At 36.5% G+C, this 13198-nt stretch overlaps 2 protein-coding genes across 8 annotated transcripts in view; one reads left to right on the top strand and one right to left on the bottom strand.

Moving 5' to 3' along the window:
• Window positions 1–5495, top strand: part of LOC114000755 (myelin basic protein) — a 114600-nt gene extending 109105 nt beyond the window's left edge. For both annotated transcript variants that reach the window (XM_027745303.2, XM_039381443.1), the window contains 3 exons: window positions 520–552; window positions 1531–1653; window positions 3702–5495. In XM_027745303.2, the coding sequence (XP_027601104.1) occupies window positions 520–552; window positions 1531–1653; window positions 3702–3758 (213 nt within the window). In that variant the 3' untranslated portion in view covers window positions 3759–5495. The remainder of the gene's footprint in view (window positions 1–519; window positions 553–1530; window positions 1654–3701) is intronic.
• A 1949-nt stretch (window positions 5496–7444) lies between these two features.
• The window catches only part of ZNF236 (zinc finger protein 236), a 70247-nt gene continuing 64493 nt past the window's right edge, over window positions 7445–13198 (bottom strand). For all 6 annotated transcript variants that reach the window (XM_027745305.2, XM_027745306.2, XM_027745309.2 and 3 more), the window contains 3 exons: window positions 12538–12667; window positions 9636–9812; window positions 7445–9208 (listed from right to left, as the gene is read on the bottom strand). In XM_027745305.2, coding sequence (XP_027601106.1) covers window positions 9081–9208; window positions 9636–9812; window positions 12538–12667 — 435 coding nt within the window. In that variant the 3' untranslated portion in view covers window positions 7445–9080. The remainder of the gene's footprint in view (window positions 9209–9635; window positions 9813–12537; window positions 12668–13198) is intronic.

Below are 13198 nucleotides of genomic sequence, written 5' to 3'. Positions count from 1 at the left end.
ACTGCGAGCCTGATTCATTGTCTTTAATGACACTAAGTAAAAATCTACAGGTATCATTGGGAGTAATTTAAAGCAAGGGCCTAAGACATAGAAGCCATGGTTCTCTTACTCATGCACTTTCTGACTTGAGGCATGACAAATCAAAGCCACTCATAGGGATTTTTATATTCAATTTGTGCTGTGATTGCTTTATGTAATAAACTAACAAAACGTAATGCTTTCAAACAAGCCTCACCCACCAGAAACTGTCCTTATATTTACTAAGCTCAGTTGGCTTTTGCAATACATAATACTGACAAACCATGGCTAGTAAAGTCAGTTCTTGTAATTACAACAATGAATTTTGACCTTTTTTTGCTTCGTGAAATGACTCTAGACTTGTTTTCAACTCCTGCCTCATTATCTGGCCATTATTTAATAAGTTTTGCTGCCTTTTCATCTTCTTCTGTGTATGGCACACCCAGATGCTATGTTCCATAGTGATCATCATGTCATTGTTTCTATTTCTTGCATGTACAGGGAAGAGGATTATCCCTCACCAGATTTAGCTGGGTAGGTGATGAATGTGCTTTCAGTAACAGCCATTTTATTTGCCAGGCCAAAGCATATCTTGCTCCATTGCCTCAAGCTGCTGCGGCAACGTGATAATTTTGTTTTGTCTCAATTTTGCTATTTTGTTTTTCCCGTTCCACTTTCCTCCCTCCTTCCACAGCACTTTAAGATGGGTAATTGCGTTGCTTGCTCTTATCCAGCAACTTGACAGCTCTTGCAGCAATAATTTCTTTTGCTTTAGCACAAAGGGAGCAAAATCCAATGCATGGCAAAGCTCTCCTTTAAGAGTTCTAGAAGACTCATCTGTTGCATTTTTGTTTTTCTGGGATGGACAAAAATGGGAGGGAGGGCTGGGATGGGATAGGTGCTTATTCCACAGTTCAAACTGCTCTTATACAGTCTGCAAAACTAACACTGTCACTAATCCAAGTATTTTGTCCCACCTTTCCTTGCAACCCCTGTCAGTAAAAAAGTGATCTGCCTAAACAGTTACCAGACGAATTCTTTCCACAGTTGTCTCAGAACTAATTAAATTGTACTTCTCTACCACAGGTTTGATTTTATACAAGATGGCCTGTAAATTACTGGCATTTTAAGACAAAATACCAAAGTCTTCAAGCCATTAAGCTTTTTTTCCTTATCAGAACACCACAAATTAGCTGATATGTTTGACATCTTAGAACTTGTGAAATTAAAACATTTTAAGTTTTGTCATGCAGGTTAACCTTCCAAGTATTCATTTTTTGATTGTGAATTCATTTTTTACAGATTGATGCTTCCCTCAGATTTGAGTCTATTCAGATCATTTCCTAACCTGTTTCTTCACTTGTTTATTACATAAAAGATTGTTCTATTCCAACAACCTCCAAATTCCTCATTTGAGTATTACATTTCAGTGATCACAAACAAAGATTACAATGTATATATGACAATTTGAATGTGACAATTTGCAATATACATGAAAATCTTTCTTTGCAGGGTGGTGAAGGACACAAGCCAGGATATGGAAGCGGAAAATTCTATGAGCATAAATCTGCTCACAAGGGACATAAGGGATCCTATCATGAGGGCCAGGGCACTCTTTCCAGAATCTTTAAACTGGTAAAGTACAACTGAACTTACTCTTAAGTACAAAAAAATTGAGTCCAGGAAAAAGAGAAGCCAAACCTCTCCAGAACCTGCCATGTTTGAAACAGCCACACTTCCTTAAAGCTTCTGAAGTAATTAGATTTGCATGGATAAACTAGAAGGTTATTTCATGGCTTAGTGACTACTTACATGACAGGAAACAAAGGTAAAAATACACAGTTACCATCAGGAAAGAAGGTAAGTCCACAAAGTCCCACAAAGACCTGCACCAGGATCAGTGTTGTTATTGAACACACAAATGAGCTGGAATACAGAAGACAAATGAGCTGACACAGCTTATTGCTGCTAAATTATCTAGAATAGTGAAAATTAAAGCAAACTGATCAACTGCAGTATGATAGTACAAGGCAGTGATGGACACATACACCTGGCTGAGATGCAATAACAACTTGAGCAGTCCTGCTTGTTCCCACTCCAGGTGGGAGAACTCCTAAAATATGTCAGTACAGCAACTTGCAACACCACTTAAGTCAGGCAAATTGGAAAACTGTGTCATATGAAAAATGAACATTTGGTCAGATTATCTTTAATTTGGCTCAGATCACCATTTCAAATCACAGCACAGCTCCACCAAGACAGCCAATAAATGAAAACAGTACAGGAAGAAAGGTCAGTTGTGAGGATTTTTCATATTGTGTCAGGAAACAGACACATCATATCCACTGGCAGGTACTTTGACGAAGACTGTATTGTCCCTCGAAGGTAGTAAAGCATTCACTCAAACAAATCACCTACCATACTAATCGCACATGAAGAATGCAACCAGCAGTCACCTTCAAGTCGGAAGGTCTGAGATCCCAGTCTCAGACTCTTACTATTCCTCTCTGCAACAGGAGACATAACAGCACCTTCACCTGTAGCAAACCCCACATTTTTATCTCTTACATGGTTTAGGTTATGTGTCTTCCATTGTAGAGTTGTTTTTCAAATATATGCAACACCGAGCAACAGCTTGAAAACTTCAAGGAGGTAGTAAGAATTCTTATGTTGCAATTAAAGAAAAGGAATGAGCTCTTTAGAGGCACAGGTAAAAATCAAATGTTTACCATTTAAGTCTAATTTTCACATTGTGCACTTGTAGTTTTTAGTGGAGTTTGGATACATCAATAATTCCATTGCTATATACTAACACTATTTGTAAAATTTCATTTGAACATCTGAAAATACCCATTAATGATTCTCAATAAAATTCAATATTTTTTTGCATAATCATCACAGCTACTTTAACTTGGATTTATATATATATGAGAGATACATATACCAGTTCTACTTTTTAGATAGTCTTTTCCCAGCTGTTATAACTTGTGGAATTCATATCAGAGTTCTATTCAGGCCCATTTGATTTAGACCCACTGTTTACAGCAGGAGGCATTAACAACTATTTCTTTATACAGATCTACAGTCTTTGACAATAAAAAAGTTATCCACTCTTTAAGATATCTTTGAAAGGAAAAAAAGCGAACTACCAAATGAATTAGACTGATTTTTCCTTGAAACAGTTCTGTAAAACTAGGGAGGCAGCGCTGAAAGATGAGAAGAATATAAATAAAGAAAACAAAGCCCCAAAGTACACACATGCCTTTTTTTTTGAAGTAAGCAGTTCAGACATCACCTGATTACAGTAACAATTACCACACCATCTCCCATTTGTGGTCATAAGCACATCTTCAAGATTTGCCTAAAATAGTTGCTAAAGCTAAGGGACAAGACACCCAGTTGGCCTAATCTTAAATTCCAAAGAATGAAACACCAAAATTTTAGCTTGGATCATCTCTGCTATAAAACCGCTTCTTTTCTCAATTGCAGGTTTATGAATTGTCACAATTCTTTTCTGCTAGTTTGCTGTTTTCTTATTATTTGTAAAAATAGGCCAGGCTTCAGCCCTTTTATCTTTTCTTCGCTTCTTTTTGTTGTACTCACTAGAGATTGATGTTTTTCAATGTATAGCCCCAAACACACATTAACTTTTAATGAACCTAACTCTGTTCTTCCCTCCACAGGGAGGCTCTGGGTCCCGACCTGGATCGCGGTCTGGTTCACCAATTGCTAGGCGCTGAAGCTCTAAGATGCCACTCAAGGATCCTGTGCTCTGCTTCATAGTATAACTGCCTTAAAATTAATAACACCTGCCACAATTACCTAGATAGATGCAATCCATTACTTAATGCCAATTAGGTTCTGCATGCAGTACATTATACAAACTTCTATTGGCAATCCCTGACCAACAGCTGAATGAAAGGAACATAAAAAGTAGCTTTATTAGATGTTTTCCTTATTTTATGTGAAGTAACAAGATCTCTGACTTTACTTGTTCTTCAGGATGCCCTAACTGTATGCTGGACTCTATTATTTCTCCCAAGCACCTAATTTGAGCTCAACTCTTCTGGTTTCGTTTTAGTGAACATCAGAATTACAAATAAAGAGTTATAATGTCTTGGACACTGAGCACTGCTGTTAATGAATTTCTGAGACACTGCTGTTAAAAAAACCCAACATGTGCAGAAGTTGCAAGGACTGTTTATCCAAATAGTTTTTTTGATTTTTTTTTTGGTTTGTTTTTTATTTTGTTTTAATCTTCCTTCTCTCACTCACAGAATAATTTATTTTCATAACAGGATTAGGCAGTCATGGAAAGGTTTACCAAACACTGGGAGTTCAAGGTATGTGAAATGTGGGAGGGGGCAGATGTTGTAGAATCAATACGGTGCAGAGCAATAGCAATAAGGAAATTCTTTCCATGCCATGAATTGCTCATCGCATCCAAACCATTAGAATTAAGAGTAGATGAGGGAGAGAAAGAGGATTTCAAATTTGAGTTAGACTAATGTTATGAAACAAGGGATATTCCCAGAGAAACATCTAAGATTGCACAAGTGACCACTGGATGTCACCGGTGCTTGACGTAAACTCTGCTGCAACAGCATTGATTTTGCAGTACAATAAATGAGTAAATAAACACATAAACAAAAAAGTCTAATTTCTGAAAGAAAGCCCTTCAGTACTGGTATCTCAGGTAGTCCTGCACATCTCATGTTAGAATTTCAAGTCTTTCTGTTGGTATTGCAGCAGTGTTGTATTTGATCAGCTCATCTTTTGCCTGAGTAACACCTGGATGCCTATTAAGGGCAGTGCACCAAAGCAAACTCATAGTAAACTACTGTGAACATTTAACTGTTGTACTGTAGTTGCCTCATAGAAATAAATTGTAGCTCAGTTAGATTTTAGATATTAATTGTTCACAAATTACTAAAATGAATGTGTGGCGATTGTATTTCCAACCACACTTAGGGAAATAAAAGGCTCTTCTGAATTGCACTGTTTTATTACTTAAACTGACCATTTCTTCAAGTTGTCATCTAAGTGTCTGATTAATTATTTTATTTTTTTAGTTTTAGCCTATGCATTGTAGACTACAGTTAGTGCTTCGTAGGTTAAAACTGCATTCCTAATAAGTGCCCAGTGAAAGTTACCAATAAATATTTATGTAATTGCATTTCATATCTAAATCTATTGTAGGTTTAAATCAGTGTCCATTAATATGAAGCAATGGAAGATGAAATGATAGAAAATACATAGAAACTAAAGAAAACAAAACTGCCAAAATCATTAAGCATACACACAAGTATTACATCTTCTATTACCTGCACTGGTTGCTATGTGTATTTTTCTATTGTAGCTTCATTCAGATGTATACTCTGCAACGTAATAGTTGATTTAATTTGAATACATATTGTTCTTATAGGAACACAGCTCTTAAATATATTCATTATTGAAATAAAGTAATCAACTTGAAACTTGGGCCAGTTTTGTTTTTTACAGAGGAAAAGGTCATGTATATGAAGGTCTGTTCGATTTATTTTTTTTCCTCCCACAATTTATGAATAATGTTCAGATACTAGAAAATGACACTTTGGGACCCAGCTGCCTGCATACAGGCTTCCATTGTTGGTGACTTAGCATGGCCCAGAAAGCTGCCAGTTGGACACAAGACTTATGGGAGACCAGGGTCTGTGCAGCAGTAGCTACAGACCAGGGGGATACTGCAAGGCATAAAATGTCAATGAACAGGTAATGAAATCCTGCCCTTCACAAACAAGTGTGGGGCAAATAGCCTTCAAAAATGGGAAAGAATATTGAAGGTAAAAAACCCCTGAGAAACACATCTTTCAAAATACTGCACTGTAGAACTTCAGAATTTATCCAAAGCTTCTTCCTTGCCTTCATCACCTGTTTCCCTCACAGTCATCTTTCCCAGAGGCTGAAAGTGGCTTTTTTGCATTTACTTCCTGTAGAAAAAACAGGGACAGCAACTGAAAGCATTATTTTACCAATATGAGTCTGTTGAAAGTGATTAAAACTTGGACTGAAATTTATTCTTTTAAGTACTCACTAGTTGTTTTGCTGAAAACCAACAGTTTAAATGGTGACTTGATTTGTAACTAAAAGGATTTTTCCTGAAACAGGAACGCACAACCAGTACTAGGGAGAGAGTAATTTCATGTACTGAAGGAATGGACATAAACTAAAAGAAATTCTGAGCAGACACAAGTCAAAAAGCCTGAGACTAGCATAAGCCTACTACTACATCAAACCAGAAAGAACAGGGGCACTCCTATGCACTGTTCACTTACCCACTACACAACATGGCTGTTCAAGCAGGTCTCAGAACAAGAGTTCTTCTCTTTCCTTAAATAATGCATCTACTGCTTTTGAAAACAACAACATATTGGTTACTGTGTATTTGTACTGAACATGAACACATACACTACTTTGAAAACCTCCAACTCAATCCTACCAAGGAACCTGGGCTATACAAACCTCTGTTCACTTTGAGAAGTGTCCATTTAAAAATGGCATCTTTTTACTCACAAGATCTTTTTTTAGCATGTGCTCACTGAGCATCATAGAATCACAGAATGGTTTGGGTGGAAAGGGACCCTAAAGACCATCTAGTTCCAACCTCCCTGCTGTGGACAGGGACACCTTCCACTAGACCAGGTTGCTCAGAGCTCCATCCACTCTGGCACTGAACACTTACAGGGACTGAGCATCCATAACTTCTCTGGACAACCTGTTCCAGTGCTCACCACCCTCATAATGAAGAATTTCTTTCTAACATCTACTCTCTGAAACCTACTGTTTCAGTTTAAAGTCATTCTCCCTTGTCCTGTCAGTACATGCTCTTGTAAAAAGTCCCCCTCTATCTTCTTAATAGGCTCTCTTCAAGTACCATCCACTACCAGTTTTTACCTGCTGGCAAAGCAATCCCAGCTAGAGCAGACTGAACGCTTTCAAGCATTCAGGAATAAGGTTCCCATTACGAAGGATGGATTTGCATCTGAATGTGACCAGTTATAAATCATCTTCTGTCAAACTGAATTTTGCAACCTCTGGAAATCATCATCCCCTACACAGCAAATAACCCTAACCAGCTTTGCTGTGCATTTATACAGTATTCTCTGAAGTAACAGGGAAAAGGTTTTATACATGGTACACACAACACAGCACATTTTACTATAACGGATAAACAGGGTGCTATGTCATGAGGCCAGACAACTGTAAAATATAATATCTTCCTTAAACAGCTGAAACACTCATAAGCTGGCTGGAAAGGAAGGCACTTCTGGAAGAACTTTATGTCTTTTCTTTACATGCAATACTCAGACATGCACTTCTGGTACACAGAGTTTTTAGAGTCTCCTGGAATCCAGAATCATATGCTTAAAAAATACACGAAACAGAATTTGAAAAAAAGTAATATTATTTAGCATGTTTTTGAATTAAATATTCCACATAACAAAAGTGTTATTTTCATGTCACCAACTATATTACTTATATACATATGCCGAACAGTTAACAAAAGAATTAAGAGATGCCCTATCAAAACCAACAGCCATTTCTTGCTTCAGCAATCTGAAATAACTAGTTTATATCATAGACAAAGTATAGACAATATTTACAGAAAAGGGCTTTTTGGGCTTTTTGGATCTGAGAACAATTATCTTTCAGAAGGTAAATTAAAATCCAGCTCTGTATTATAGTACAACATATCCACCACTGATCTAGAAGTACTTGTGGCAACCAAACAGATGAAATTCCTCCAACTGGGATTAGTATTTACAAAATATACTGATCAGCCACACAGAGGCTCATATAACTTTAAATATATATATACATATACAAGCACACATATATATATCTATATATATGTAACATATAAATAAAATTCAAAAGAACAAGGCAAAAATAAGAAAAAAAAGCTTCTGTCTTTGGAATGTCTAAATGACAACTATGCTTTTACTCCAGTGTTTCTTTGTTATGAATATACTTAACAAGTGGCACCTTTGAAAGCATTACATAGTCAACTAGGTAGTTTTGCTGAAACAATGACTTAAACAACAAATAAAAGTAACATATTTCCAAAATTCACAAAGAAAATAACGAGGAATTTACAGATTCAAAATGATAACTGTTTACAGCACCAGGGAACACTGTATAATAGAGGTGACATAGTGTGCATCAAATGTTCTCCCTGCTACTACAAAATCGTCCGTTTACTTCACAGATTTAATATATGGCTGTGTTTTCCACAGATACCGAGATATGTACCTGCTGATCCAATACAGCAAACAACAGAAGAAGCTTTCATTGGAATCTCTTCTTGTTTGGATTCTTGTGAAATAAGTATTGCTGAGTTCAAAACCTCAGACTTTTACCATAAAAACTAACAACTGTCTGCCTCTGTGGCTGGAATGGAAATGAACATGCTCCCTTCTCAAGGGTTTAACTCCATAAAAGCCATGAACTCATGGTATTTTATTTTTTTTTCAACAAATTCTCAAAATGTACTAAAAAGAAAAAAAAAAGCTTTGAACAGCAATACAGCATTTCCTGTGCCATGTAAGAAAAAAAATTGAAGGCAAAACCCCACTATTTTATACTGCATGCATGCATCAACTCTGCAACATTTTGTTTCCAATGTCAATTATTTCCTTAAATATGTGAAAAAGAAAGCTGACGGACAGTTTCATGATTTTCCCACGAAGTTATTCTTCACTTCCATTAAAAATGGGAATCATTCTATTCTAAAAATTTCCAGTTTATTTTTTAAGTAGGTATACTGGCTGTGAATTCGAAGATGAAACTGTATACATTATTACCTGAGTTCACTGATTCACAGACAACTTAGCACAGATTAAATGGTGTTTTCCCCATATTCTTCTACAAGCTTAAAAAATTGAATTCATCTTTTAGGTAATTTCTGTAAATAATTAGAAAAACTATAATATATTATTCTATTGTTAGTATTTTCAATGCGTGAAGCTTTAACTGTAAAATTTGAGTCCCAGAAACATTTTTAGCTTTCAAATTTTAAGGTGTCATCGAAAAACATTGCCTATACTTTGCCATTCATTTGAAGATTCTTGTACCACTTCTTCTAAATTCAGAGCACGACTAATATCTTCCCCTTCCTGTTCTTGATGACTAGCAGGCTCTTGTACAGGACCTACCAAGGTACAAGAGAAAAAGGCAAGTGAGTATGATTTGATGTATAGCATTAGAAAAATACCAATACAGCATTTGAGAATAAAGGAATCATGCTGGGAAAGGTATTACACAACTACTTCACATACTGCAGATTTATCAGACAGTCTTCGAAAAATTTAAAAAAATCTAATATCATTGTTTTCCTGGAATAGTTTTTGTACTGTATTTCTGTACACAGAGTTCCACATAAAAAACAAGGAACCAAAAAGGCAACCAATCACTGTTTCAACCTGATTTTTGGGTTGTGTGTGCAACTATTACCTCATCAGCTGTGGTCTTTGGCTATTAGTGCTTAATTCCTTGATAACTTAAGGGAAGTATTTTGTGCTTTCCCAGTAAAGCACATGGCTTTCTGAACTCACCAGTACTACCACTATGCTACGTACCAGTGTAACCATGAGCCCGTTTCATATGCAGTTTCATATTGCTTTTCTGTGTAAATCCCATTGCACAGTAATCACATTTATAAGGTCTCTCTCCCGTGTGCCTTTTCATGTGGACTTTAAGGGCACTCTTCTGGTTAAATGCCTTTTCACATAGTGTACACTGAAATGGCCGTTCCCCTTATAAAAGAGAAAAACATATTTAATAATTTTTCATTTCAACAGTAAAATACAGTTCAGAATTCAGTAAAAATCATCAAGATGACCTAGAAATGAAACAGACGTGACCTTTTTCCTTAAGACCTTCTCTAAACAGTGCTACGGCCCCATATTGTCAGTAAAAATTCCAAATTAAATGTCAGAATACTTACATAAGTACTAAATCACTGATATTATCTTTCCTATCCAATTTATCATCTAAGTAAATTATTTAAGAGGTGCAAATAAATCAGTTTACCAGTTTGACTTTTCTGTACTCAAGGAAACCTGCAGCTTTTTACATCATTTAGAGTAATGCAGATAAAGCAATGTTCTAGAATTAACAAAGCTGATGTCTGTAAGAAACTAAAAAGTCAAACATGCTAAAAAAAGAAGTGTTCTGCTAATTCTACATGGGACCTGTGGCCTCCTATGCCAACAGCTACTAGTGATTCCCACATCTTACCAAAGGATTGATCCAAATCTACCAGAATACTACTGATTTCTAACTATAAATGCACGAATGTATTCATTTAAAAATATTTAAATGTTTAAAAATATCTACTTTGCAAAATCGACCTTTGATTAAACATTCAACACCCCAACCTTAGAGATCAATGAAAGACACATTGTTGTATGTCATTAAGGACAGCTAAAAGCATTTTCTGAACTTAGATATACACCTTGTTATTAGTTAGTACGATAAAGCACAAGCAGGAGTATGAATACTTTCCCACAATTGTTCTTAAAGGATGAATTTCTCTCTCTCCTCATTACCTGTATGTTAGTGTTCCCACATCCACTGTAGCTTGCATGCCAAATCCAATTTCTCGGACAATCAATATAAGGTCCTTTAAAGCACAGAAGTTTTCTTTCTTTTTTGTCACCAACTATTTCACTAGTTTGAAGTGAAATCTAGGTTTCCTCAAGTACTTTTGATTCCATTTTTTTTATTCCCTTAAAGTGAACAGCCTTTCTTGTGTTGTGTAATGGATTACCACATGGCTTTTGGGTAGAACTGGGAGCATCTGCTTCCCTCTAATTTCAACATTTCTCCAAACCGCTCTTCATTGGTAAATCTTAAAGTACGAGATATTTAGAGTTATTCAGAGAAATAATGCTTTTTCCTTCTAACCACTGATTCAGTAGGTACTGCCCATTAGAAATGGTTAAAAATGTATAACCAGGAGAGAAATCACACTTTCTCACAGACAAAGATGGTACCTTTATGAAAGTAAGTCAGTTTAAATTTACATTAGCCTTTCCTGTCCTAGTCCATAGTCCTATCATATGGATATGTTGTCTGACACTGTTGAAATAGAAACAAATATGAATTTAGCAAGGCTTGTTACAGTTTGTGGGCATTCCTAGCCCATGAGCACCCAGGTACAAGAAACAAAAATATCTAAGGATTTACTAAGTGAATTACAAGTCCTTCCAAACCAGAAAGAATTTCTCCTATGATGGTGCAGATGCATAAAGGGACTCCGTTCTGTTCCCAGACTTCCTGAAGTGCTCTTTGCCCATTACAATGGGCAGCATGAATCAAAGCAGGGAGAATGGAAACTGGTTCTCTCCTGCTTTCTGAATATTTTGTGGTACTCTTAACTAGAACATTTCCTTTTTTAAGAGTCTGTGTTATTTAGGCCATTTATGCAGAAAGCAAATTACTGGGGAATTCTGAAGAATTTTAATCTCCTTGGATTTTAACTCCTGTCTCTCTTTTCCTGTCCCCAGTATAACCAGAATGTTCCTTTCTATCACAGTAACCACAAAACAGCTTGGTGTTGGGGAAAGAGAAAGCTCTGGCTGACTCACTGAAAGAGACGCTTCTCCTTTTGTGGGAGTCCCATCCAGCTTAACAGCAACACAGATAGCTTTCCCCTGTCTTTTTTAACTCGAGCAGCCATGACAGCTCACTCTTGGTAGCAGTGACAGGGAAAAGAAAGAACTTGTTTTGGAGAACTGACTCCTATATTTAGAACTCATGTTCTTAAGAACACTGTTCTTCAGGCACAGAAGGTGACAGGGGAGGCAGCTGGGCTAACATCCTATGTACAGCTCTCAACTTGTAGCAGGGCAGAAGCTGCAACCTGAAAAGCACTTACATCACAGAAAATGTGATGGCTTCCTTGGGAGAAGCCAGCATGATCTTTATTTACAGATTACCAGTTGAAGAAAATACTTAAGCGGAAAAGAAAACAACAGATTAAAAGCACTGGCATCAGAAACAGATGAACTGAGCAAGTAGTTCAATGACAATGAAGCCCTGTATACAGCAGTCAGTATCAGCAGTCAAGTCCATTCCTTGTTTAACATCACTGAGCACACCCACTCATTTGTTCATTCTTCTATATGCTTGAAGATTATCATATCCAGTGTATTTACACCACTTTAAACAATGGCTTAAAATATGCTCTTATTAATCTGTTTCAGACATTTACATACAAGCTCATGCATTCACATTACCACTGCACTACTACCAGTCCCAAAATACAGATAAGCTGAGTGAAGTATCATGAGATTTCAAGTCTGCTGTTCCTCCTTTTAACTTCCAAACATTTTGGGTTAGAAATTTACTTGGGTTTTTTTAAGCTTAAGCTGATATTTAAATGCAGTGAGCTGAAAGCATAAGCGAGGACTCCAAACATAACACCCTTATATTCATAAGAAAATCCCATGAGATAAAAATAATTTCTGTTGTTACCTGTGTGAATGCGACTGTGTCTCTCCAGCTGACTTGGCTTAGCAAAAGCTTTCTCACAAGTATCACACTTAAACACTCTAGGCTTCTGAGAGCTCAGCGACGGTCCAGCCTGATGGGTTTGCATGTGCTCCTAAGGCAGTATAGAAAAAAAAATAAATTTCAGACCACTTAAAAAAATGTCAGTATTTAACATAAACAATATATTCACACCTTGAAGACAAAAGCAGAGAATCTTAGTCATCAGCAGACAAGCTGGAAGAAAATGGAAGCCTGCATTTTTTTTTTTAAATGAGAGATTATTTTTGTATATCAACTCTTTGCAAGACTGATGCATCAGTATCTTTACGTTTACATTTGAACAACTCCACCATGTATGTCTTGCTTTTTTTGCATACGTTAGTCCCTTCACTAATTATCTGAAGTAAAATAAAACAAGCTGAACCAGAACTCTTGAAATGCTTTGTTCACCTACAAAGAGGTATTTTGACAACTGCATTTTAAGTTAATATAGGATTTTTTCCCCTCTCTCCTCCACAGTATCCATCTCCCTCCTTGTCTGATACATAGGTATTCCTCAGCACCTGAATTAGTACCATTCTGAAACTGTAGAGGCCTCAAACAGGGGACTATCACAACATACACTCATACACAGCCACACAAT

The sequence above is a fragment of the Pipra filicauda genome, unplaced genomic scaffold, assembly GCF_003945595.2.
Source record: "Pipra filicauda isolate LSUMZ 115617 unplaced genomic scaffold, ASM394559v2 scaffold224_size1409572_pilon, whole genome shotgun sequence".
Lineage (NCBI taxonomy): Eukaryota > Metazoa > Chordata > Aves > Passeriformes > Pipridae > Pipra > Pipra filicauda.
Note: the sequence above shows the minus strand (reverse complement) of the source record. Positions and strands in the feature narration are given on the sequence as shown.